General features: G+C 55.7%; 1 protein-coding gene across 3 annotated transcripts; it reads left to right on the plus strand.

The window, feature by feature from the left end:
- Positions 1–202: 202 nt before the first annotated feature.
- On the plus strand, positions 203–27,325 carry Ttyh3 (tweety family member 3). Of its 3 annotated transcripts, XM_051161125.1 has the most exons (15): positions 203–480; positions 13,778–13,947; positions 14,209–14,320; positions 14,424–14,644; positions 14,980–15,075; positions 16,183–16,255; positions 16,500–16,575; positions 17,610–17,665; positions 18,248–18,340; positions 20,416–20,508; positions 20,685–20,821; positions 23,585–23,758; positions 24,390–24,465; positions 25,394–25,494; positions 27,055–27,325. In XM_051161125.1, the coding sequence occupies exons 1-14, from the start codon at positions 358–360 to the stop codon at positions 25,472–25,474; spliced, it is 1,581 nt and encodes a 526-aa protein (XP_051017082.1). In that variant the 5' UTR covers positions 203–357; the 3' UTR covers positions 25,475–25,494; positions 27,055–27,325. The 3 variants fall into 3 exon arrangements, with proteins under 3 accessions (XP_051017082.1, XP_051017084.1, XP_051017085.1); XM_051161127.1 differs by lacking the exon at positions 25,394–25,494; XM_051161128.1 differs by lacking the exons at positions 24,390–24,465; positions 25,394–25,494.

Raw genomic sequence — 27,325 nt, forward strand, 5'->3', positions numbered from 1 at the left:
TGGTATGGGCGGAGCTTGGGGACTGCCGGCCAATGGAGGCGTGGGGGCGGAGCCTAAGGATGGGGAGGAGGGCTGGGGTGGGGCCTGGGGGCGGCCGGCCTATGGCGGAGTGGGGGTGGGGCCTGAGGGCGAGCAGGCGGGTGCACGGAGGGGGCGGCGGCAGCGGCGGCGAACAAAGAGGCGGCGGGCGCGGGCGGCCGAGCGGAGCCGAGCGGTGCCGAGCCGGGCCGAGCCGGGCCGTGCCGTGGCCCACTATAGCAGGCACGATGCGGGCAGCTGAGCAGGGGTCGGCGGGTCCCTGAGCCCCGTGCACCGGGCGGCGAGGGAAGCCCGGCGCAGCACCCGTGGCCTCCCGCCATGGCCGGGGTCAGCTACGCGGCGCCCTGGTGGGTGAGCCTCCTGCACCGGCTGCCGCACTTCGACCTGCGGTGGGAGGCTACCAGCAGCCAATTCCGGCCCGAGGACGTCGACTACCAGCAGGTGACGCGCGCCCCCCGGTTGCGGGGTCAGGGGCCCCGCGGGGGTCATGGCCCCTCCCGAAAGGCTAGAGTTTCCCCATCCCCATACGAGGCCGTGGCCCTTTTCTTCTAGGGGCCCTCTCCTGTCCACTGATAATATCTCCAGGGGTTAACATCGAACCCCCCCGGAAGGTGCTCAGTCCCTCCGTATAACCGAGGCTTCCTATCTGGATTGGTGGAGCTGCCTCTCTCCCTTGTTGGACCCCGTCTGATCCTATGGGTTCCTGCCAGGTCCATCTCCATCCTTTGGACTGCCAGGGGCTCCCCAGTAGAGCACCCCAGTAGCCAAGGCTGGGATCCTGGATTCAAACAGGAGGTTATTTCTCGCCCTCGTCCCCCAGCTAGGGAATCCCATTGCCAGGCTGTTGGTGGGTGAGTAGCCTGGGCCATGGCCAACCCTCTGTGGCTCCTAATGACTCCTTGCTTCACGGTCAGGCTGTGGGATGTACACAGGGTGTCGCGTGGTTGTGGGAAACCAAGGTGCCAGCATTCTCTCAACCCAGGGTAGCAAATAAGGACTGGCTGAAGTGGGGGTGAAGTGGGCCTCAGTCTGGGCGGGAGGGGGCGGAGGGGGGCATGGGACACTTGGCAGCCCTCTCCCCGCGAAGCCCTAAGTCTGGCGTCATGCCAATTCCCAGCACCACCCCCCACTACTGAACCTCTGTCATTTGAGTGCAGAGCAGGGGGCCAGTCTGTGGGCTTTTCCTTCCTGCTCCATATTCCAGCGGGTGATCATCCGCTTGGTCACCGGAGCACGAAAGAGTTTCTCTGTCCAGGTATCCCTGGACAGTAGCCTGGGAGTCAAGTGCCCCTGGGGCTGTGTCATACCTTTCTCTGCAGCCCCCTTTATCCCCATGAGAACTGGAAGTTGAGGGTGAAAGCACAGGGTTGTCCCTGCTCCGGCTCTATGCCTACCCAACCCCAGCTGCAAGCAGCGTTCCTGGGCAGCCTGGGCAGATTAGAATGCGAGAGCCAGGGGTTAGGACGGAGCCTGAGCCCCTAGATATAGCCAGGAGGAGAAGATCTGGAACTCACCTGGGGATTTTTGGAGTAGGACCAGCCCTGGGTGGGGGTAGGGGTACACATGTGCTTCTCTTACTGTGTGATGGTGTTGTCATTTCTCCTTCCTGGAAAAGCAGTATGACCTGTTCTGGAAGGTTGAATACCTAGGGTTTGCCTCCTTTATCAGTCAGTTTTGACGGGTCCAGCTGGCACCTGGGGTGGCCAGGTTGCATTTCCCGAGGTCGATGGGCCGCCACCTGCACCTGCCGTAGACTTGAACTTGCTGTTGCTTTTTCTGGCACTGTTGTGGATGGGGTGAAGGGGGTGGGGGATGGGGGGGCAGGGGGGGTGCTTACAGCCCCAGGGAACTGAAGGTAGTGGTTGAAGCCCTTGGCTTTGTGGGTCTCCAGATCCGTGGGCCCTCAGGTCTGTGGCCCCAGCTGAGCCTGGTCCTGCCTGCTTTTGCAGCTCCACTGTGGGAGGCCTCTGACTCACTCTCCCTCCTGCCTCCTCTCCCAGGAGCAGAATTAGCCACTGAATAATTCACAGTGTGGAACCCAGCCTGGCTCCATCCCCCGCCGCCTCCGCTCCTGAAACCGGGGCTGTGGTGCCCGTGCCCGTGTCCCTACCCTCTATGATCTGGTGCTTTGAGGCAACTGCTCAGTGTCTTGAAGTAGGAGCTGATGGTGATGGTTTTCTCACCTGTAGGGAGAAAGGCAGGAGCTCCCTTTCTGGGTGGGGTGGGCAATGGTTTCTCACAGACTCCCATCCGGTTTTCCCTGGTGAGGTTTTGCTAACTGTGTGGAGTTGCATATACATGCCTCTGTGGGGGCTTTCCTGTCCCACTGTGTCCAGTGACCTTTCTCACCCATCTTGACCTATGGTACCCTCTGAGCCATCCACCCTACCCCTACCTGAGCTGTTGCCCAGCAGTCTCTCTCTCAACCCAGGGTGGGAAATTATGCCTGGCTGAAGTGGGGTGAAGTGGGCCTCAGTTAGGGGGCAAGGGAGCAGCACGGGGGTACTTGGCAGCCTTCTCCCCTCGAAACCCCTAAGTCTGGCGTCAGGCCAAGGGGAAAAAGAAGCTTCTGTGTCTCCTGGCATTGGGATACCACCAGGCTTGTCCTTTGCTCCCTTCTCCACTCACGGCCCACTGTCTGGAACCTAGTGGAACCCACAATTAGACTCCCAGTCAAACCCTGTGTGGAGCTGCCTGTACTCGTCTCCTTTTGCATGGGGTGTGCAGCTGTCTGTAGTATTGTACAAACTAGGGCTTAGCCTCATTCAGGGAGCCCTGGGGGGGGGGCAGCAGAGTCTTGCCTCAGACCTTTTTACCCATACCTCCTGGAGCCCACAGCAGGGTTGGACTGGCTGTTGCATGGGTGTCTTGGGATTCTGCTGGTACTGGGACTCCAGAGCGCCAGCGTCCCATACAGCTTGCACCCAGATGATGGCGGAGTTAGCACCCTGTCCTGTTGAGACTGGGTCTCTCAGACCATGATGTGTCTTCCACTTAGAAGCCTGTAACCGTGTTGAGTGGAAGGACCACCAGTAGTCAGTCAGCCCCCAGGTGGAAGATGATGGTGACTTCATGACAGAAAGACCTTCTGCAGTCTGGTCCACCTTCTATACTGGCTTCTCACTAGGCTGTCCTCAGGAGCTGCTACCTAGGCTCCTTTGGGGTTGGGCCATCCCCCAGCATTTCCCAGCTCCCCTACCTCACCGGGGTGGCTGGATTTTAGAACCATCTGTGCACACAGGTGCATTCACCTCACGGAGAGGCACCGAAGTCCTAGCAACAGACAGCATGGGACCCAGAAGCTCTGGGGTGACATGGCCTGCTGCCATCTTGTCCTGACTAAAGTCTTGATTTTCATTTGGTCCTGCCCTGGCTGTCCATGGTCCCTAGGCTTAGGTATCAGACCTCTCTCAGAGCAGAGGGTTGACATCTGCTGACCTCATTCTGCTGGGGGTGGGATGGGGGGAGATATCTGCTTCCTTGTCCTTTATCTGTCCTCATGACCCAGCACGACCCTGCTTCCTCTGGTAGGGGGTTCAAATTTACGTTCCTTGCCGCCGCCGTGTCTGGTTTACTGTCTCTACCAGTTCAAGGCAGGCAGGAGCCGTCTGCTGATGGAGAACTGTTAGTGATGGGGCTAAGAGCAGGGGCTGTGGGCCTTGGCAGTCTGGTAAGGCGTCCCTGAGGAGATATTACCTAGCCTGCCTTAAAGACTACCAGCCAAAGCTTGGGATTCACCAGCCTTCTCTCTGACTCACTATACACCCGCCCGATCCTGGAACACAGGGGGCCGGTGGCACACTAGCCATTCAGATAGCTGGTAGCACTTGCCTGCAGTTTAGTCACGTTGTGGGACCATTTTCCATCAGTCTGGAGGCTCAGATGGCTGATAAGACTTAAAGGAAGCCAGGCACGGTGGTACAAACCTGTCATCCCGGCCACCCAGGAGGCAAGTTCAAGGCCAGCCTGGCCTGCAGGATGAGTTTAAAACCAGCAATTTAGCAGATCCTATCTCTTTTTTTAAAAAGGGGGGAGGGGGGAAGCAGTGAGGGGTGGGTGTGGAGAACACAGCTCAGTGGTAGAGCACTTACCTAGCATGGGCAAGACTCTGGGCTTGGTCTGCAGGAACGTTAATTAAAAGGGAGGGAGGGACCCAGGCGGTGTAGTCAGGGCTTGAGAAAGGGCCTAAGTAATGGGAACACAGTAGACAAAGGCATGAGGCAGAGAAGCCCAGGCGTCAGCTCCGAGACCCCATGCCTGGGAAGGTGCCGCCTTGGAGGTCCTCCTGGGTGCCCTGTGTTGTGTCACCATCTAGGCTCTAGGTGAGTAGCCCCTGGGGCCAGGAATCTGTTCCCAGAACTTGCAGCTGGCTCATAAGAACTGGGCTTCTCAGCTGGGCGTGGTGGTGCACGCCTTTAATCCCAGTCCTCGGGAGGCAGAGGCAGAGGCGGGCGGATCACTGTGAGTTCGAGGCCAGCCTGGTCTACAAATGGAGTCCAGGACAGCCAAGGCTACACAGAGAGACTCTGTCTAAAACAAACAAACAAACAAACAAAAAAGAGAACTGGACCCCTTGGTGTACAGGGCCAGCAGCCTGGCAGGCAGGTTGGCAGCCTGTTTGTGTCCTCTGGGCAGGGCTGGCTTCATTGCCATCCTCAGGAAATGAGCTCTGTCTGAAAAAGCAGCCTTATCGCCTGCTTCCAGCTTACACAGGCAGTGCACGTCTGTGGGACACTGGGGGGGGGGGGGGGGCGGTGACCATGCAAAGAAGACAAAGGAGCCACCCAGCTGGAGTCCGTCCATGCGCTTGCATTTTTGGGATGACGCCACGTAAAAGCAAGAGTTGTATTGCATGCTGCTGTGTTACTTTCCTTCTATCCCTCCTTCCTCCCTCACCGGTGCTGGAGATCAAACCAGGGCCTCGTGTGTGCTAGGCCAGTGGGCTGACCCCGAGCCACGCCCCCAAGCTTTGTCTCACTTTTTAAAAATTGCTGGCTTTGTTTTTGACTTGTGTGTATAGGTATACGTATGTCTGTCTGTGGTGTGTGAGTGTGTGCGAGTGCCCGCACAGTACATATGTGTGCATCGTTGAGTATGTGCACATGCACGCGTGCATTCCTGCCCTTGCACCGTGCATGAGGTAGGGTCTCTTGTTGGCTGCCACTGCATGTGCCAGGCTAGCGTGGCCTGCAGGATTCTGGGGAATCTCCTGTCTCTGCCTCCCGTCTCACTATACAAAGGAGTTCTGGGTAATTTGAACTCGGGTCGTTCAGAAGTGCTGTACCCACTGAGCCGTCTCGTGTCAGGGCTGGCCTTGAACCCAGTATGTTAAGGATGAGCTCACGTTCACAGCATCAACAGCCCATAGTACTCCACCGGGTCTAGAGCTGAGTGGAAGCTTCTGGAGCAACCCCTGGGTGGGAGACGGTGGTCCAAGCAGGGGCCCTGTGGATAGAACCCAGCACGTCATGCACTCTAGGAAAGTGTTCTACCAACTGGCTACATCTAGAGCCTTTGTTTAGATACTCTGTACTTTGTTTGGTTTTTGGTTTTGGTTTTGTTCTTCGAGACAGGGTTTCTCTGGGTAGCCTTGGCTGTCCTGGACTCGCTTTGTTAGACCAGGCTGGCCTCAAACTCACAGAGAACAGCCTGCCTCTGCCTCCTGGGTGCTGGAATTACAGATGTGCGCCGCCACGCCCGGCTGATACTCAGTGCTGTAGACAGACTTGCCCATTCATGTGCTTCTGGGTGCTTCCCAGTGTCTCATAGCGCCAGCCAGTATTCTGAAGTTTCAAGTGAGAGAAGAAGGCCAAAATGCAGAACCCTTCTACCACTGCCCCACCCCGCCCCCCAAGTCTAGAGCTGGATGGAGGCTTCCCGAGCAACTCCTGGTGGGAGATGATGGTGCAAGAAACGGGCCCTGTGCTGGGGGAGGCAGGCACATCCCTACCAGGCCCACTTGGCTGTGTGTGTTTTTGCATGGTGGCAGTTAGTACTGAATCCCAGGGGAAAATCATGGACCACGTCTGAATCAGACCTACTTATGGCCAGGAGTAGTGACCTGGACCATGGCACCCACTCTCCTGAGGATGGTTGCCAGGGCCAAGCTGCCTGGATCTGGAAGATGATGGGCCTTCATCAGGCCCTGGTGTTCAGCTATGCCATGGCTGCTGCTATAGGAGACTCAGAGTGGAGTGCCATGATCAGCCCTGGGACCAGTAGGCTATGGATCTCTGGCCATGCAGTCCTTGGTCCTCCAGAAGTCACAAGAAGAGAGTCTTTAAGAGAGCTTCCACTGGCCAGACATGTTGCCTCACACTTTTAATCCTAGAGGTAGGCGGATCTCTGAGTTCGAGGCCAGCTTGGTCTACAGAGCAAGTTCAGAACACCAAGGGCTGCACAGAGAAACCCTTTCTCAAAATCCCAAAAAGAGCCAGGCATGGTGGCACACGCTTTTAATCCCAGCATTCAGGAGGCAGAAGCAGGCGGATCGCTGTGAGTTCAAGGCCAGCCTGGTCTACAAAGTGAGTCTAGGACAGCCAGGTGTGGCGGTACGTGCCTATAGTCCTGGTACATGAGAGGCTGAGACAGAAAGGAATATCATGAGTTTGAGGCCAGCCTGGTCTATATACCCTGTCTCAAAAGCAAGCAAATAGACCAGTGAGGTGGCATGGTGGGTAAAGCCCAAAGACTTGAACTCAATCCCCAGGTGCCATGTGAAGGGGGAGGGGAGAACCAGCCTCATGGAGTTGCTGCACACATGTGCAGGGGCATATATGTCTCCTCCACACATGATAAATTTAAATATAATGATAAAATTAAAACAGCAAGTTGTGTTAAGATTGTAGCTTGGCTGATAGCATGTTTGCCTAGCCAGTACAAGGTCCAGCACCATATAAAGTAGGGCAGCCATGCATGCCTGTAATCTCGGCATTTAGAGGTGGAGGCAGAGGACCAGGAATTCAAGGCCACCCTGCTCTATATAGAGAGTTCGAAGCCAACCTGGGCTACACATGACCCTGTCTCCAACAAACACAAAAATCAAGCCCAGAGGCTCCTGCATAGAGTAGAGGTTGCGGTCAGACTTCCCCAAAGGCCCTTCTGGGCTTTCTCCAGAGATGCCTGCCTTCCTCTGGCTTCCTGGTAAGCTCAGCTCATAGCGCAACCTTTCCCCTCCCACGTCCTGTCCCTGACCCCACCTCACCCCATGAGGACGCCCTGCCCTGTACCTGGGGCCCATGCCGGGTCATCTGGCCACTACCTGGAGCTCTCGGTCATGCTTTGGAGGGAAACTGTGTGCTCTGTTGCCCTGCCCGCCTGGGTGACAACTGCCTTGCTCCAGGGCCTTATATTACTCGTTTCTACAACTCTTTTCTAGGGTAGCACTGGAGTTGGACATTTGGGTCCTCCCTAGGCAGAGGCCCATTGGGCTGGACACATGGACCATAGCTCCAGGGCTCTCTCTATGGACCCAGCTTTAGAGCAGTTGTGTGGTCTCCTGCCTGCACGCACCCCCTCACCCACAGGCAGTTCTGGTAAGGCCTGAAAGAGGAACCTTGCTCTGGAGCCCAGGGCCTTGGGGTGAGGGGGATGGGAAGTACGTCACGTGATCACCGAGGGATTAGACATGTGACCACATAGGCCAGACAGACCATTGGACTTGCAGTCCCTTCTACAGCCACGCCAGCCTGGGGTACACATGTCTCTTAGTGGTTTCTGGTAGTCTTGGTCTAGGCTGGGTGGCTGCTGCAGCTCAGAACAGAGACGCTGTGTGGGCACTCTGGGGACTGTGTCACGGGACTGGGAGCCACTTGCCCTGCTGGATATGGACACACGGGGACACTTTGCTGAGGGTACCCCCGAGCTGAGGTTCGAGGAGGGGCCTGTCAGCCTATCTGACAATGGCTACCTCTAGAATAAGGCCTAAGGGACACTAGTGTCTGGCTGCACAGCCCTAGGCACCTCAACTTAAAACCTCAGGGAGGAGGGTGAGAGCACAGTGGTAATAAATTGGGCCCCTGCTCCCCACTTACTCCTGGCGCCTGCAGAGCAGCCATCAACTGCACTCTCCCTAGGCCCTGCCACGAACTCACTGTCATGGAATTTGTGAAACCCAAGCCTGGCCCTGTGGAAAATCTGTTTTTAATTCCTGGCCTGCATCACTGGTTCCTCAGCCCAGTTCGGGGTGGGGACCCCCCCCCCCATGGTCGTGCAGCCAGCTCAGCACCCTGGCAGCCTATCCAGGACAGTGGGTGGAGGACCCCAGATTCCCCACTGTGGGGGCGAAGAGTGGGCTTCCTGACTGGCAGTAGATGTCTAGAAGCACAGATTGGGTGGGCTCTGGGGACCCTCCCCCCCCCCCCAAACCTCAGCTCAGGGAGGCTGGCCTGTGGCTCAAACATGCTGAGGCAGCTGGACACATACTCAGCTAGTTGTGTGTCCCTCGTGATCCCTGGGCATGGTTTCATCCTGATGGGCCCGCCCCTTTCCTCCCTCTGTCCCGACTCCACATGTGGAGTCTTAGCCTGACCCAGCAAGCCCCCCCGCCCTCCCCATACCTCATAGGTTGTCTCTTTCCTCTGGCAGATGCAGGCTTGTCATTGAAAACTTTCTGTACACGAAGGCAGGGAAACCTTTCCCTACCTTCTGTCACCCCTCCTGTCCATGTCCCAACCTTGTGCCCTAGGTCTTGTCCTCCTCCCTGACCCCTTCCTGGGCTCTGTATCACAGAGCCATCTCTGAGCCCTGGCTCTCCTAGGGTGCCCAGAGAGGAACCCATGACCCCACATGGCAGTCTACATGACCCACTTCTACTTCCTGTTTCCTATGGCCACTGAATTATGCTACTGGGGTCTTAAGAGCCCTCTGGTGGCCCAGAGGGAAAGCACTCTAGGCCCACATCCTCAGGTCTGCTCTGCGGTGATCGATCCCTACTCTGGACAAGCAGGTGTCACTCTGTGATGACTCCCTGTGACTCTAGGCAGACAGGCCGGACTCTGGTAGCTCATCGCTATCCAGAAACATAGTTGTTACTGGCGGCCATATGTTCCCTCTAGACAAGTGTCCAGACGCTTCCACACTGGTGGACCCAGGGCCTCTACGACACTGTGCTGGCTGGTCTTGTGTCAGCTTGACACACAAACTAGAGTTATCTGAAAGAGAATTGAGAAAAATGCCTCCATAAGATCCAGCTGTAGGGCATTTTGTTGTTGTTTTGGTTTTGGTTTTTGGTTTTTGGAGACAGGGTTTCTCTGTGTGGCCTTGGCTGTCCTGGACCTACTTTGTAGACCAGGCTGGCCTTGAACTCACAGAGATCCGCCTGCCTCTGCCTCTGCCTCTCAAGTGCTGGGATTAAAAGCATGCACCACCACCACCCGGCTTGTAAGGCATTTTCTTCATTAGTGATTGCTAGGAAAGGGCCCAGCCCATTGAGGGTGGTGCCAACCCTGGCCTGGTGCTCCTGGGTTCGATAAGAAAGCAGGCTGAGCAAGCCATGAGGAGCAAGCCAGTAAGCAGCAACCCTCCATGGCCTCTGCATCAGCTCCTGCCTCCAGGGTCCTACTCTGCCTGAGTTCTTGTCCTGACTTCCTCCGGTGAAGGTGTAAGGTGAATAAACCCTTTCCTCCCCAACTTGCCTTTTGGTCACGGTGTTTCATCACAGCAACAGATGCCCACGTGGAAGTTTGCTCCTGGCCTTTAGCATGTGCAAAAGGTGCATATATTGTGTGGCTCACTGGTATTGCATCCTGGGAGCTGGGAGACTTACAATAGGAGACCTCTGGGAGCTGGTGCGGGTGCTGTTCCCTGCCCACTTTTGCTGGGAGCCTGGCTCCTGCAGCCACACTGTGGCCAGTAGCTCAGGACAGGAATGGGGGCTTGCCTCACCCGACAGAGCCTCTAGATCACTTTTACCGCAGACGGAAAATTCCATGTGGTCAGAGCCTAGATGCTGAGTGGCATTTCCCACTATCATTCTCAATGGCCTGTGGGCAGCGGTGGCTGCTCTGCCATTGACTACATTGGCCTAGTGCCCTGTGGAAGCATGTCCTCTGGGATCTGGCCTCAGAAACCTGAGAAGGGGTCACGCTGTCTCACTCATCTGTCCCATAGAGCCTCGGGGTGTCTACACTGATGTGCTTTCCCCTCAGTGTAAACTGGAGGGTGCTACCTCCTTCATTCTTGGGGCTGGTACAGTTTTGTTGTTGATTTTTTGTTGTTATTGTTGTTGATGGTTTTTGAGACAGGGTCTCTCTGTGTAGCATTGGTTGTCCTGGACTCACTTTGTAGACCAGGCTGGCCTCAAACTCATAACATCCGCTTGCCTCTGCCTCCCAAGTGCTGGGATTAAAGGTGTGCACCACCACGCCCAGCGGAGCTGGTACAGTTTATAGGCTGTCCCTGGCCTCAGGGACTGACTAAACTTTCATTACAGTTGACCCCGTCTGGGAGGAATAGGCCATGCTAGAAGGTTCCCCCAGCCTTATGGGATTTGGGGAGCGGGGGAACCTCGGTTTATTCCTGCTGTGGTTGAACACATCCTCTGGGCACAGGTCCTGGGTAGATTGGAGGTTGCAGTAGAGATGTTAGCATCATCTTGTCTCCTCCGTGACACCCTGATGTCACTTTCTAGCATCCCACTGGTAATATGCAAGCTGACCCTGAGGCACAGAGAGCAGAACTAACATGGTCAGAACGGCTTTTCTAGAGCAAAGCAGACCAAGATGGAAAAGGGAGGAACGGGTGTGGACACTTGGCTGCCCTGAGAGTAAGGAGTTGAGAATGCCAGACACCTGCCTGGTGTGATTGTCACTGCATATAGGGCTTGACTAGCATTGGGATTTTGGGGTGATGCCCTTTCTTTGACTCCTAAGAGTACCTACCAGTTTTTGGATGGTCATGGCTTGCTTTCTTTTGGGATGAGCGTTTTATTTTGTTGTTTGGTTTGGTTTGGTTTTGAGACAGGGTTTCTCTGTGTAACATCCCCAGCTGTCCTGGACTTGCTTTGTAGACCAGGCTGGCCTTGAACTCAGAGATCGCCTGCCTCTGCCTCCCAAGTGCTGGGATTACAGGCGTGTGCTAACACGCCTGCCTCCATGGGGTTTCTTAAAGCTAATTTCTCCCTCTCCCTCTCTTCTCTTAGACATGGTCTCACCATGTAGACCAGGCTGGCCTCAGACTCACAGAGATCTGCCCCCTGCTGCCTCCCCAGTGCTGAGGTTATAAGAACAGGAGCCCTGGGGCTCAGAGGGACACACCTGTTGGTGTGTGTGTGTGTGTGTGTGTGTGTGTGTGTGTGTGTGTGTGTGTAGGTGCAATTGCGAGCAGATGTATAAACACAGACCCGAGTGTTTGAGTTGGACAAGGGAGTGTGCTTTCCCCAGCTGTAGCCCTCAGTTTATGTAACTTGCCCACGCCCTTCTGAACACGTGGGTTTTTCTAGGGGTTCCCCACAAAGGCAGAACTCAAGGCCTTTACTCTCTTCAGCCCAGGGATTCCAGCAGTGATGGTGACTCCGTTGCAGACTGACCTTGCCTATTCTTTGCCTACAGATTGCCTAACGTCTCTGCCCATCCTTTTTCTTTTTTATTTATGTGTGTACATGTGTGTATGTGTGCACCCATATACATGCCATGGGGTGTGTGTGTGTGTGTGTGTGTGTGTGTGTGTGTGTGTGTGTGTGTGTAGGTCAGAGGACAACTTAGCTCTTCTTCTACCATGTGGGTCCCAGGAATCGAACTCAGGTCTTCAGGCTTGAAGCCCGGTGCTGGCCATGTTTTTCATGTTTCTGAGCTCTATCCCCAGCCCCTCTCCAGTGAGGAGGAGGTGTACATTCTAGATGTGTGGGCCAAATGGGCTGGGTGGCATGGAGAGCCCTAGGGTGGCCCTTTGGCACCCAGGGAGAGAATGCTTGGTCCTTTGCCTCTAACGTGAGGTGGAGACCTACAGGGGATTGGCACCCTTGGTCCATGTAGGTGTGAGCAGATGACAGCAGATCCAGAGGGAGCCAGGGGATGCTGCAGCTCAAGTGTGCTGGGATTTACCCATGGCCACTGTGTGTAGGGCCTAGTACCGGGCTACAGGCCCTGTCTGTGTGAGGCCCCTATGACTGGGCTGATGCAAGCTGGCATGCTCCTGTCCCCACGTCTCTGTGTACGCCTGGGTCAGCCCTCCTGGGCTTTGGAGGCCTTTCTGATGTGAGTCCTAGGGCTCACAGGGATGGCTCTGGCACCCCCACCACACATGTTCCCCTCCACGCAAGAAAGGTGGGTCTTTACCATACATGCAAATATAGCAAGATGCCTCCTACCTCCAGTGCCTCGCAGTGCCCAGGTTGCTGGGTAACTACAGGGTGCAGTGTAAAGGGACAAAGTAAAGCTGGTGGGGGGTGGGCTGCATGTGGCGTCACGGTGGAGCTCTAGCCTTTCCCTGAGGGCTTTTCTGTGCTGTACCACGAGCATAGGCCCAGTCTCCAATGGCGCCCCTCAGCACTGGGCTTTGGATCATAGAACCCTAGTTCTTGGCCCACACTAACTGAACGTGCCAGCAGCACCTTCATGGCCAGATGGAAAGTATGGAGGCCTGCCTCCAGGTGTGAGAGCCAGCTGGCTTCTGGGAGGGCAGGGAGCCGCCATCCTTTTGCTGCCTGGCAACTGTCTCCTGGGAAATGGCCCGCTGTGTTGCCAGGGCTGTGGATGGAACAGCCTGTGGTCCCAAAGGGAGCCTGCTTGTTCTATGTCCATAGCTCCTCAGGCATTGGCCCCAAGGAGGGGTCCCTTGCTCCCCAAGGGCCACAGCAATTTTTCCCTGATGGGGGAAGGTAAGGAGAGGCTGGGAATGGAGCCAAGAGAGGCTCAGTCAGGGAGTCTGGGGACCGTCTGGTAAACCGTCCGGCATCCTTTAGTTGTCCCGGCTGTCCAACAACACTGCGCTTCCGTACCCCTGCACAGGAAGTGAGCTGAGACCACATTTCCCTTCACGTGGGTTACTAAGAGAGCCTGTTTACTGCTCTGTCCTTTCCGTCTGCTTCTCTAACACGTGGGGGAGAGGCACAGCATACTCCCCGGTGCACACGTAGCAGTCCGAGTACTTCCGGGTTTGGGGGTGTTTTCTCTCTCCCTGACACAGGTCCTGGGGTTGAACTCAGGGTGTCACCCTTGGTAGCAGGTACCATTTATTGTCTAGTAAGCTATCTCACAGAACCAGCTTTTTTGTTTTGTTTTTGTTTTTAAAATAAGATTTATTTTCATTTCATATGCATGGGTGTTTTGCCTGCATGTATGTCTGTGCACCACATGCGTGCTTCATACCCTCAGAGGCCAGAAGAGGGCGTCAAATCCCTTTCTGATTGTTGTTTCAGACTGTTAGCAGCTGTATGGGTGAATGAGTGTTGAACCCTGGTCCCTTGGAAGAGAGAGAACAGCCAGTGCACTTAGCCACTGAGCCATCCCTACTCCCGGCGTTTTTGTTTTCCTGAAATAGAGTTCTGTTATGTATTCCATATCCTTGAACTAACCATATAGCACAGACTGGACACCAACTTACAGTGTCTCTCCTGCTTTAGCTTTCCCGGTTCTGGAATTGCAGTCATGAGCCACCCGATGCATGGCTCTGAGGTTTCTTTACTGGGGAAAGCACATGGCCTGGCAAACTAAAACGCAGAGCCACTGAAGGGCTGACATGGGACAGTGCCCCAGCGCCACACTCGCCAGCGTGCTTCTGTCTACCTGCCCACTCTCAGGCGCTGCTGCTGCTGGGGGCCGCTGCCCTGGCCTGCCTGGCCCTAGATCTCCTCTTCCTGCTCTTCTATTCCTTCTGGCTGTGCTGCCGGCGGAGGAAGACCGATGAACACCTCGATGCTGACTGTTGCTGCACCGCCTGGTGTGTCATCATTGCCACCTTGGTCTGCAGGTGAGCCAGAGAGGGCGGCGGCATGGGCTGAGACTTGTTCTGGAGGGCCCTGTGTGGAGAGGGGTGTGGCAGGTGCATGGGGGCAGGGTTGGGGCAGTGTGGGCGGGGCCAGACCCAGGAAAGGGGCGGGACCAATAGCTGGAAAGGGTAGGATCAGGAGAGTATGGGGAAGAGGCAAGGAGCCTAGGGGGCTGCAGGCTCCAGGACGCGGTGATGAGAAGGTTTGGCTATGTATCTGATCAATCGTTCTGCCTCCCCCAGTGCGGGCATCGCAGTGGGATTCTACGGCAACGGGGAGACCAGCGATGGCGTTCATCGAGCCACCTACTCCCTCCGCCATGCCAACCGCACAGTGGCAGGGGTCCAGGACCGCGTGAGTGGCTGGCTGGGGAGCGTCTTGTCTGCTCTAGAACCTCCTGTGTGCATGTGGGATGATCCGGTAGTACAGGTGACAGCTCATATTGCTACTCCTGCAGGTGTGGGACACGTCTGCGGCCCTGAACCGCACAGCAGAGCCAAACCTGCAGAGCCTGGAGAAGCAGCTGGCTGGGCGGCAGGAGCCACTGAGGGCTGTGCAGCGGCTACAGAGCCTGCTGGGGACACTGCTGGGCTACACTGCCACCATCCCCTTTTGGAGGAACCCTGGAGTATCGCTGGAGGTGCTAGCTGAACAGGTCGACCTCTATGACTGGTACAGGTGTGCCAAACCTCTTTCCCACCTTCCCCCTAGGGTCCACCCCACCTGGGTAGAGCAACCTCATCCTGGGACCATTTTGTACCTAGTCCCTGAGGTTGTCAGTCACAGCAGGAATCCCTGTGGGAGGAGTCGCTGCCTTTTTCAAGACTTGACATCAAGTTAGGCTTGGAGGTACACAACTGTGATCCTGACAGCAGGGCAGCTGAGGCAAAGGGGCTGGGAGCACCAGGCCAGTCTGGGGCTAAATGACAATGCCCTGTCAAAAAAAGACACAAGCCCCAGGCTGTTTATTCAGCCCTCATCCATACCCAGCCTTTGCCTGTGTGTGTCCACAGGTGGCTGGGGTACCTGGGTCTGCTGTTGCTTGATGTCATCATCTGCCTCCTGGTGCTGGTGGGCCTCATCCGCAGCTCCAAGGGTATCTTGGTTGGGTGAGTCAGAGGGGAAGGTGGGTCCCTGTGGGCCCATGGATAGAGGGGCGGGGTGATGGCGTGAGGTGATACAGCCCTGTCTCCTCTCCATCTGTCCATGAGCCTCTCCCTAAGAGCAGCCTTTCTCCCTGAGATGCAGTGCTGCTGTGACCAGTGTCATGAACCACTCGCCTGTTGGTGGTCATTAGCTGTGCACACCCCTAGGAGAGTCAGCACAGGGGCTACTTATAGCCACCTAGCCAAGTCTCAAAGTGGTGGAGGGACACCAGGTAGCCTGGCTGGGTTCCAGCCCACCTCTGCTACTTACCATGTCAGCCACCTTGAGCCAGTGACCCACTGGTACCCAACCCATCTCCTCTGAAGGACGAGGGCAGCTTACCAATGGGTTGGCTGCAAGGTGGTGATGTCACTGTTCCACCTGAGCAGTCACCTGTCAGTTACTGTGTGGATCTGGCACTGGTGAGCCCCGAGAAGCCTCCAGCACCTGCCAGTGGTACCCACGTGCCCTGCAAAGATGAAACAGATAAGCTGAGGGTCAGGTGATAGTGCCTAAGTCGAAAGCAAAGCCAGAGACAATAAGTTCAGTGTGTGTGATGCACCCACAGAGCTCCAAGAGAGAGCATGATGGGGCAGAGGCCCTCGGGAGTAAGGGATGCATGGACACTGGGGAAGGTTGGCATGCAGGCCTGCAGTTAGGTGGCGTATAGAAGATCAGGGAGGCCTGTGTGGCTGGATCAGGCCCGAGGGAGGGAGGAGCCAGCCACGCAGAAGAATAGGTAGCATGGCTGGAGGGCTTGATATGGTCAAGATCTTGTGTAAACAGGACATATGAGACCTGGGGTACCATGGATCTTCTAGCAAGCCCAGGCTGCTCACTTGTCCCCAGCTATGGGGTGAGTCTCATCCCAGGCAGGAGGAGCTGGAACATTTGTCTATGTCCTGGGCCTTAAGTGGCGCTCTCAGAGAACTTACTGTCCCGTGTGTGTCGGACCACCCCACCCCCACCCCCACCTCAGGCTGAGGCCCTGGGGGCTTGGCACTCTGTCCCACAGCTGTGTGTGTGGCATGTCACCCTTTCCCAGCCTGACAGGTCTTCTTTGCCCCAAGGGTCTGCTTGCTGGGTGTCTTGGCCCTGGTCATCAGCTGGGGTGCACTGGGCTTGGAGCTGGCCGTGTCTGTGGTGAGTGGCAGGGGGACCAGGAATCGTCATCTGATGGGCTTTAGTGGGGAGGAGGAAGCCACACTCCTGTCCCCTCTCATCTTACCCTGGGTCACACAGGTTCTTTTCCCCTGTATTCCATCCTGCCTCCCTGAATAGAGGTCAGGCCCTAGGGGTCAGAATCTCCCTAAGAACCCTGGGTGGGCATGGTTTCCTTCTGAGGCCCAGCCTGGTCACCCATCCTTTCTTGCCCTACCCACCTCAGGCCTCCAGCGACTTCTGCGTAGACCCTGACACCTTTGTGACCAAGATGGTGGAGGAGCACTCAGTACTGAGTGGGGGTGAGTCTGTGGCCATGTGTGGGACTGGAGTGACACTGGGACAGCCAGGTGGAAGAGGCTGAGGCTGCCCTGCCCTCACAGGCCTTTGACCTCAGGGAGGCGTGGTGAAGGGCAGGAAGTGGGTGCCCCAGGCTGCTTTCACATAAACAACTGGGGGGCGGGGCACCTGCTAACCAGGAGGCTGCATCTCTGGGGGATGCTTGAGGCAGAAACCCCAGTTGTGTTTGTGAGGCAGCTAATGGGGAACAGGGAGTGTGGGAAGCCCCACAGTTGGGAGTGTGGGCTTTCCTGTTGAGAATGAGGGAGAGCCCCAGACATGATGTGATAGCCTCGGAAAGGCTTCCTGGGGTTGGACGCAGCACACACCTGGAATCCCAGTTCTCAGGAGGCTACCACAGTAGGATCTTTGAGTTCTGGACCGACCTGGGTGAGACTCTCAAAAACATAAAAAATAAAATAAACAAAAGCTCCCCAAGGCTGCTGGCAGGCTCAAAGGACAGATGAAGGAGCAAGCTTTAGCTAAGAGAACAGGACAATGGAGCCTTGAGCAGGCAGGAAGTGGGCTGGGCTGAGGCGGGACTTCCTGACACACTTAACTGCAGGAAGAGAGTGAGGAGCTGTGTTCCTGGTCCTGCAGCCCCAGGAGCCCTAGAAACCCAGTGGAACCCAGACCTAAGGCTGAGTGTGGGGCCTGGCATAGAGCTGCCATCCTACTCACTGCTCCAGAGCAGGAAGAACCACCCCCTGAGAGTGCTGCACACTTCAGGGGCCCCACTCTGAGGACAGACTCAGCCACAATCTCCCTGGAGGTCACTGCTCAGCCTCACACCCATGCAAGCATACATGCCTGTGTGTGCGAATGCATGTACATACAAGTATGTGTGAGAGCACGGATGCAGACATGCACCATCTGTAAGCATCGGCGCATGTAGGCACCCAGACACAGGCAGACACACCTGAGGACAATGCGAATGCATGTACTTGCATGTCGACCCAGACTGGACCCTCAGCACCCCCCACCCCTCTTTTCACAGACATTTTACAATACTACTTGGCTTGCTCACCCCGTGCCACCAACCCCTTTCAGCAGGTGAGAGCAAGGCTTGTCCTGGGTGGCCAAGGGCAGGGACACAGTGTCGGGGAGAGGCTGAAAGGGTCACGGGCCCAGCCTCCTGCTGGCCCCTTGGACTCTGTGCCAACCCAACTTAGCAGGTGGCGGGGGGGGGGGTGGCAATACTAACCTGTTACCTCATCCTTGTGGTGACCTGTTTAATGTGGCTCTTAGGATGCCTTTCATTCTTTGGGGCTCCCCCAGCAGCCCCGCAGGACAGAGGGTAGCTGACTGGCAAATGTGAGCAGGTCCCAGTGATGGCATTTGAAGAGTTTGGCAGCTCCAGCTAGCCATATCCTGTTCCTGCTGCTTCTTACCCCAGTGGGGTGTGGGTACCCTTTGCATCCTAAAGACACATCTCCATTGAGAATGTTGTGCCTTGCTCTCTGAAGGGAGTGCAGGCTTTTGGTACCACCTCAGAGGTGTGTATTTTGTCCTCTGTGGAGAAGGGGTGTCCTGGGGCCTGGCCACCCATGTTGGGGAGAGGCGGGGGCATGGTGGAGGAGGGGGGCAGAGGAAGCAGCTGGCAGCCACCGGACTCCGCACTTTTCTCTGGAGCAGAAGCTGTCAGGCAGCCACAAGGCTCTGGTAGAAATGCAGGATATCGTGGCCGAGCTGCTGAGGAGTGTCCCGCGGGAGCACCCAGCCACCAAGGTGAGGGGCTGTGGGCAAGGGTGGCCCTGGTTGCTGGGAATCCGGGGCTTCCTGATTGTTCTCCTCCCTTCCCCACACAGTCTTTTCACTCTCCCCTCCTTCCCTCACCCTCCACTCTTTTTCCCTGGGCATTTTCCACAGATTTGTAAAATATTTGAGAGGCTGGCGAGATGGCTCGGGCTGTAAAGGGTCTCTACTGCCAAGCCTGATTCAACCTGAGTTTAATCCCTGAGACCCAGGATTGGTGGAAGGAGGGAAGTGACCCCTACAAGTTATCCCCTGACTTCCATGTGGTCAGCGTTGCATGCACGCACAGCGCAAACACACACACACACACACACACACACACACACACACAACCCACATAAAACGTAATAAAATGGCTTTGTTCTATACTAATGAGTAATAAGAGCTTAGCATGGTGACACACCTATAATCACAGGACTTGGGAGGCTGAGGCAAGATCTTCAGTTCTAGGCCAACCTGGGCTACATGGCTAAACCCTGTCTCAAAAAAGCAAGGGCTGCCCGGGTATGGCGGTACATACCTGACTCCCAACAAACACTAGGGAAGGATCTGGCCTTTTAGGTCATCATCAGCTATATAGGGAGGGAGGTTCCAGCCTGGGCTACAATGAGACCCTATTTCTCACTAGCATAGCAGTAAAGTGCCTGCCATATATGTGAAAGGCCCTGGGTTCCATCCCAGCTCGGCAAAAAGAAAAGGCTCTCCAGACTATGACTCTCTGGGGCTTTGGGCTTGATCTTTATTAGGCCACGAGCTGTGGACACAACTCAGTCTATGACAGCAGGTTGTTTTCCTAGCACAAACTCTCAGATTATAAGTGAACTCTTTAATAATGTCTTACAGCCAGGTAAGGTGGCATAGTCCTGTAGTTCCAGCACTCAAGAGGCAGGATCAGGTGGATCTTTGTGAGTTTGAGGACAGCCAGGGTTATATAGTGAGACCCTATCTTAAAAATAAAAAATAAATAAAAGGTCTTGCTATGCAGCAATCCTTCTGCCTGTGTTTCTGTACTGCTGGGGTTACAGGCTTGCTACCACAGCCAGCCTAAAGTAAGGCTTTTGTAAAATTTATTTTTAACTTTATTTTATGTGCATGGGTGTTTTCAACTGCATTGTGCATACGTGCCACGTGTGTGCCTGGTGCCTGTGCAGGCCAGAGGAGGGCAGCAGATCCGTGGGAACTAGAGTCACAGATGGCTATGAGCCACCATGTAGGTGCTGAAAATCCACCCTGGGTCTTCTGGAAGCGCAGCCAGTGCTCTTAACCACAGAGCTATCTCTTCCACCTCCTAAAATACGAGTTTCTTCCATGACAGTCAGGGAAATCCAGCCAGGTGTGGTGGCGTGCCCCTCAAGTTCTGGCACTGAAGACCCTGAGGAAGGATGATTGCAACCAATTTGTAGAACTGAGCAAGACTCTTGACAAAATTAATTAGATTTAATCTGTCAGGCTGGAGAAGTGGCTCAGTAATTAAGAGCACTGACTCCTCTTCTGGAGATCCTGAGTTCAATTCCCAGCAGCCACTTGGTGGTTTAGGACCATCTATACTCTCTAATGCCCTCTTCTGGCATGCAGGTGTACATGCAGATATAATACTCATTCATAAAAATAAATAATTTTTTTGTTTTGTTTTTTGAGACAAGGTCTCTCTGTGAAGCCTGGGCTGTCTTGGACTCGCTTTGTAGACCAGGCTGGCCTCGAACTCATAGCGATCCACCTGCCTCTGCCTCCCGAGTGCGAGTGCTGGGATTAAAGGCATGTGCCACCACGCCAGGCCATAAATAAGTATTTTTTAAGAAACTTTTTCATCTGTCTTCTAAGCAGTGACCACATTGGACAAGTGTCTGTGGTTTCAATGGGCCAAGGCATGGGGAACCCAGGCTTGCCATTTCTGAAGACCCTAGGGGCTATACGGAGACAGGGCTCAGGGGACGGTCTCTGGGGCTAGTTGTGAAATGAAGGGATACTGGGGGTGAGATGGGGGGACGCCATGGCTCCTTTGGGTCTTCCCAGTCATCATCAAGTGGTGTGTGGCTTCTCCACCCCAGGATCCCTTGCTCCGAGTCCAGGAGGTGCTAAATGGCACGGAAGTGAACCTCCAGCACCTTACCGCCTTGGTGGACTGCCGGAGCTTGCACCTGGTGAGGCCACCGGGCAGCTGGGGGCAGGGCAGAGGGGAGCCACGGGAAAGAGATGGGTGGCCCTTAAGATAACGGTGGGTCCTCTGACCCGCCTGTGTAAGGATGTCCGGTGTTGCCTGCAGAGTTGATCTCACTGCCGGTCCCGAATTTTCTCATGTCTCACTCCTCCTGCACAGGACTACGTCCAGGCCCTGACAGGCTTCTGCTACGATGGTGTGGAGGGTCTCATCTACCTGGCCTTCTTCTCCTTCATCACAGCCCTCATGTTCAGCTCCATCGTCTGCAGTGTTCCACATACCTGGCAACAGAAGAGGTAAGGTTTTCACCGGGGTCCGGGAGCTTGGTCCTTCCAGATGCTCAGGTCCCAGTGTCCAGAGGTGAGAGACATCCACTCCCTCACCTCTTAATATTTCCCAGGCCTCGGACGCAGGCTGGGGGCTGCATGCTCTTAGGTAAGCCCATGGTGATGATGATGGTGGTGGTATTGATGGCGATGAAATTTCCATCCAGAGCAGGCAAGGGGCAAAACCAGGCTCTCCTGCCCCCTTGTGTTGGCTTTGTGCCCTACACCCTAAAGACTGCTGTGGAATGTCTTCTGTGATCCCAGAGACAGATGTGCGCAGCTGTGGGTGGTGAAGACTTAGCTCCCGCAGTAGGAAGCTCAGGTGGCCCGGATGGGGCCCCTGTGTCTTTATCTTTGAAGTCAGGAGTCTTCATGGCCCCTGCCTCAGTCTCCTCAGCCTAGGACGAGGGTGAGGGGTCATGGAGTTAGGCTTCTCTCTTCTTGACCCATCCATCTCCCAGCCCTCTCACACTCCTCCGTTGAGGCCACGGGTGCTGTTTGTGGCCCAGCTCAGATGGCAAGCGTCTTAGCTCAGGTGTGTCCCCTGCCTGTGCTGTCATTCTGTTCCTTCCCCTGCGATGATGATGGAGATAGCAATAGTAAAGAGGGTTGTGATAATACCAGCACTTGAGGCGAAAGCAGGCGGATCTCTGTAAGTTCAAGGCCAGCCTGGTCTACATAGAGAGTTAGTTCCAGGAGAGCCAGGGCTACAAAGAGAGACTTTGCCTCAAAACAAACAAACAAACAAACAGAAAAACAGCTGAGCATTGGTGACACATACCTTTTAATCCTAGCACTCAGGAAGTAGAGACAGGCCGACCTCTTTTTTGTTTGTTTGTTTGTTTGGGTTTTGTTTGTTTGGTGTTTTTTTGTTTTGTTTTGTTTTTTTTGTTTTTTTTGGGTTTTTTTGTTTTTTTTGTTTTTTTTTTGAGATAGGATTCCTCTGTGTAGCCTTGGCTGTCCTGGAACTCACTCTGTAGACCAGGCTGGCCTCGAACTCAGAGATCCACCTGCCTCTGCCTCCCAAACACTGGGATTAAAGGTGTGCACCACTACTGCCCTGCGACAGGTGGACCTCTGAGTTCAAGGCTAGCCTGGTCTACAGAGCAATTTCCAGGACTATACACAGAGAAACCCTGTTTTGAAAAACCAAACAAGTGCCAGGCATGGTGGCACACACCTTTAATCCCAGCACTCGGGAGGCAGAAGCAGGTGGATCTCTGTGAGTTCACGGCCAGCTTGGTCTACAAAGTGAGTCCAGGACAGCCAAGGCTACACAGAAAGACCCTGTTTTGGAAAACCAAACAAACAGGAAATTAAAAAAAAGGTAGGTGGTGATGGTGGTGAGAGTGATGAGAACGGATGGTGTGTGGTGGTGATAGTAAGGGTAGTGATGGGTGGCGTTGATAACAGCCCAGTGATGGTGGTGCTGATGATGAGGATGATGATTATCATAAGGATGACAGTGACTGTCATGATGAGAGCAATGGTGGCGATAATAGAATGCAAGTGCTTATGGCGGTGACGATGGTGGTGACAGTGATGGTACTGGTGGTGGTAACGGTTGCAGTTGTGATATGATTCCCACGATGATGGAGATGATGGGGGCAATGGCAGAAGTCATGGTGAAAGCAAAGATGCTGGTAGTTGTGGTAGTAATGATGGTGGTAGTGATCCTGATTGACGATGGAGGTAGTGATGGTGGCGTTGGTATGGGTCACGATGCTGCTGATGGTAATGACACTGCGGGTGGGGGTGGTGATTCTAGCCATAGTGAGTGGCAGTCAGTCATGATGTTGGTGGGTGACAGTGATGGTAGTGACAGCAGTAGTAATGCTAGTGGTGATGACAGTGGGGGCATACGTGGGAACTGCAGGAGAGTGGCTAAGAGCCCCAAAATTTCCTATCTGTGTTCAGGTCCTGACTCTACCCTTGCTTACTATGTGGCTGAACAGGTTGCCACGTTGCTCTAGTAAAAAGAGAGCTGCGAGAGGACACACAGTGTGGCACTGGAGTGCTGGCTTAGGGTGAACCGTGCATACTGCCTCTTCCAGAGGATTCATGTTTAGTTCCCAGCACCCATGCTAGGCAGCTAACAATTGCTTAACCTCCAGCTCCAGCGGCGCCAGTGCCCTCTACTGGTCTCTACAGGCACCTGCACTCATGTGCACAGACTCCTTACTCACACAAGTGACCAGAAATAAAAATAAAAAGTAATTCTCGGGCCAGGCGTGGTGGCACATGCCTTTAATTCCAGTACCCGAGAGGCAGAGGCAGGTGGGTCCCTGTGAGTTCGAGGCCAGCCTGGTCTACAAAGAAAGCAAGTCCCAGACAACCAAGGCTACACAGAGAAACCCTAGCTCGAAAAACAAAAAAAAAAAAAAAAAAGTAATTCTGTTTTTAAAGGGCCACATATTGGAGGCCAAGCGAAAGCTGTGTGTGAGGGTCTTGCCTGGGGTCAGCTGGGGTCACACCAGCAGCTCACACTGTCCCGGCTCTGAGGGCTTCCCACCCAGTGGTTCCAGAACAACCTAAGTCTGGCCCACAGAGGACATCAGGGCAGGTCACCTAAGGCCCCTCAAGGTTGAGGACAAGCCCCGCAAAACCAAAAGAGAACATCCTAGCCCAGGCTCGTTGCTGTCTCAGAGGACAAAGATGGCAATCCCATAACTGCCATGCGTCAATGGCCCAGAGTAAGGAGGCTGAGCCTCTGCTGCTATCCCCTCCCTGCAGAGGCCCAGATGAGGATGGGGAAGAGGAGGCTGCCCCAGGGCCACGGCAGGCACACGACAGCCTCTACCGAGTGCACATGCCCAGTCTGTACAGCTGCGGAAGCAGCTACGGCAGTGAGGCCAGCATCCCGGCCGCCGCCCACACCGTCAGCAATGCCCCGGTCACCGAGTACATGTGAGTTGTGGAGGTTGGGGACAGGCAGAGCTAGGGCCAGGGACAGTGCACATAGTCGGCTGGGGGAGTCAGGCTTAGGGGCTGGGGAGGCAGGGCGCAGGGAGGTGTTGGGGGATGGGGGACTTTCATCCAGGCTGGGCAGCCAAGGCTTCAGGCAGAATGGTCTGGTACTAAGTGTCCCCTGTGACCAGGGGAGCCCAGTCACAGGCAGTGGGGCGACTACATGGCCAGGTGGAGGGTGTGTGCCTTGTGGTAGGTTGGTAACCTGGTGGGAAGTAGCCTCTGACTGCGCCAGGAAGGCCGGCGTGCATTGAGGACCGGTCTGAGTTTGATACTGTGAAGTTAGCATTGGCGGAGCTGGCTAGGCACAGGGCCCGGCTGGCTCTGCAATATTCACACCTGTGATCCTATCACTCAGTAGGTGGAGGCAGGAGGCCAGGGGAGCTTAAGGCCATCCTTGGCTGCATAGCAAGTTCAAGGCCAGCCTGGGCTGCGTGAGACCCTATCTAAACCAAACCAAACCAACAGCAAACACCACAAAAACAACAATAGAAAGAGGGGCCCCTCCCCCGCAGAGTGAGGACCATGTGGCCTGTGACTGTTCACATGCTCTCTCTCCCCTTCCACTCAGGAGCCAGAATGCCAATTTCCAGAATCCCCGCTGTGAGAACACCCCCCTCATTGGGCGCGAGTCCCCACCGCCCTCAGTAAGTCTCAGGGCAGGAGGGTGGGTGGGGAGACTCTCGGGCCGTGAAGGCTTTGCCGACCTGCCGCCACTGTGCCCTGGCGTGGCTCTCATAGGCTGCTGTGCTCTTGAGCAGACTGTGGACCTGCAATACCAGGGCCTAAATAAATAGGGCTGGGTGGGTCTTCCAGCTCTTGCCACCTTTGAGGAACCCTGGGGGTCAGTGTGGGCAGCCTTGGGGTCCTGCTACCCATAGGTCAGCCCTTGCTTCTTTCTTGGGGGGGCCCAGTACCCTCTCCCACCTTTCCCCCAGGCTTCCCAAAGCCTTGGCTAGGCAGCTCCATCATCAGAGCCAGCTTTGTTTTCTCCCTCCCTCCTTCCCTCTCTCCTTTACCTGCCCTTCCTCCTATCTCTGTCCTCTCTTGTCTTTCCTTCCTTCCATTTTCCTCCTCCCTCCTGCTCTTCTTCCTTCCTTCCTCCCTGCCTGCCTTTCTTCCTCCCTATCTTCCTTTCTTTCCCTAAACAGCCACCCATGTCTTAGTCCCAGGCTGTTCTAGCCCAGGCCTGATGTCCCTTCCAAGCCCCAGGAGCTGAGACACAAACAAAAGGATCAGGGTGGATTTGGTAGCAAAGAGAAGGAGCTATTGAAAAGGTGGGGGCCCCTGGGACTTGCCTAAGGGCTTGGGCTGTGAAGATAGGACCTAGGAAGCTGAAGGCCGCCTTGCCAGTGTGTCAGCCACATAACCACAATGTCCTCTAGCACAGGGTTGGGCTGGGGTGCCCAGAGCCTGGACCAGGGATTGTCAGGCCTCTGTGTCACATTCAGCTGCCCTCACCCTTGGCCCTCTGGTCTTGTGATCCACTTGGGGCCAGCCACGCCTGGCGTTGAGGACACCCCCCTCTTTCTCTCTCTCTCTCTCCTGCATCCCTCCCACCCTGGGCCCTCCTAGCGCTACCTGGCTGCCCTGGACTCTGGCAGCCATGCAGGCTGGCAATTTAAACCCATGGACAGCGCCCGAACACTGTGGTAGCTGTACCCTCAGAGTGACAGGTACTGACCCGCCCGGCCCCCCATCCCGCACGGCTGCCCGCCTGTACCTCCATGCCTTGCACCCTCTGCTCACCACCATCCTCCACCCACTGTTTGTGGGGCCGGAGGCCTCTGAAGTGGTCCTGAGCCCACTGGTGTCACAGTGAATCCCCGGTCCAGGCTTGACTCTGTCATCAGCTGCAGGTGGCCCTGCCCATCTTGTCACTTCCACCCAGGCCCCGTGTGCATCTGACTTTGGATGCAGAGCTGGGTTCCCGGGTATATGGTCCTGCATGTTGGCCCATGCACACAGGTACATACGGGTATGCTCACATGGGTGTGAACTTCTGCCCCATGTCCTTGTACCTGTTTGGGCTCCTCCAGGCCTCTGGGCTGCCGCCTTCCGTCCCATCCCACCAGTTGTCCCATCCCAACACCCTGTCCCTTGTCACCGCTGCATGTCCATGGAATGACATGGCTCTGGGCCCCTGCTCCTCCCACCCCTGCACCATGGCCGCCTCATAGGCTGCTTGCCATCTTAACCTAGAATGTTTCAGGAAAGCACTCAGGACCCCAGGAGTGTTGTCCCTCTCATCTGGGGACTGTGGAGCCAGCCTGTGCTGGGTGGGGTGGGGATCATCCTGCTGGCCTTCTGAGTGCTGGTGACCTGTGTCCCTGCCACGGGCATGCAAACTCTTTACACACTGCCTGGCCTTGGCACATGCGTCAAGGTGTGCTCCTCTGCAAACACAGGCAGACCGACACACGCGCGCGCGCGCCGCACACACACACACACACACACACACACACACAGAGTACTCAAGCCTTCACACCTGTGGTACTGCTAGGGTGGCCGAGATGTGTTGGCCATCTGCAGAAGCCGGCAGTTACCTCTGTCCCAAGGCACATCCGGGAGGAATTTAGTTTCCCCATCCAAGGCGTGGGGCAGTCACTGTAGTCTGAAGCAACCCACCCTCACCCCCCGTTTCTTGGGGGTGATGGAGTTGAATGGTTGGGGAGGAGGCTTAGGCCTTCCAACTCCAGTGGACTCAGCAGCTGTGGTCTGTAGCCTAGCTTCAGTGGACCTGCCCTGGGAGGCCTTGTCTTGACCCAGGGCACAGCTCTGCAGCAGGGGCGCAGGGGTGGGGCCTAGGCAGCCACCTTCATGTTCTCAGCCCGCATGAAGCACTTAGGGCCTTTGAGCTCAGTTCTTGGAGGAGGCAAGGCTCTAACTGGGACTCTGAAAGTGGCTTAGTGACAGAAGGGGACGGAATGTTCTCTTCATTCAGGAAGGGGGCTTGCCTCAGTGGTCCAGCCTGGCTTGTAAAGGCTGACCTTCGGACTCTTCGTAGCATCACTTTCCTAATCTGTACCAAGCCCTTGGTCTGGGCCCTGGGCCAGTGGCCTCTTACTTTAGGACTCTGCCAATCATGCTCTGCACTGCTGTACTCTGCCCACCGAGGGTCGAGGGTCAGCTGTGGCTCCCCCCTACCAAGGACCAAAGAGGCTGCTGGCTGCTGGCTGCTCAGCCCTGCCCAGGACCCCAGCTGACCCTGCTCCCTCCCCCCCTCTCTCCTCTAGTACACCTCCAGCATGAGAGCCAAATACCTCGCCACGAGCCAGCCTCGCCCCGACTCCAGCGGCAGCGGGCACTAGACCGCACACCGGCCAGCCATCTGTCCCCACGTGCCAATCGCCCCACCCTTCCTATGCCAGCACTGCTGCTTCCATCCCGCCGGACCCTCTGCAAGCCTCACCGGGCCAGCCCTAGGCACCACTGATGGCCCCCCACTATACCCACCCTGCAGGAGGCACTCAGCATGAGACCCGAGCCAGCCTGAGAAATGAGGCT

The sequence above is a fragment of the Acomys russatus genome, chromosome 19 (genome assembly GCF_903995435.1).
Source record: "Acomys russatus chromosome 19, mAcoRus1.1, whole genome shotgun sequence".
In the NCBI taxonomy this organism is placed as follows: Eukaryota; Metazoa; Chordata; class Mammalia; order Rodentia; family Muridae; genus Acomys; species Acomys russatus.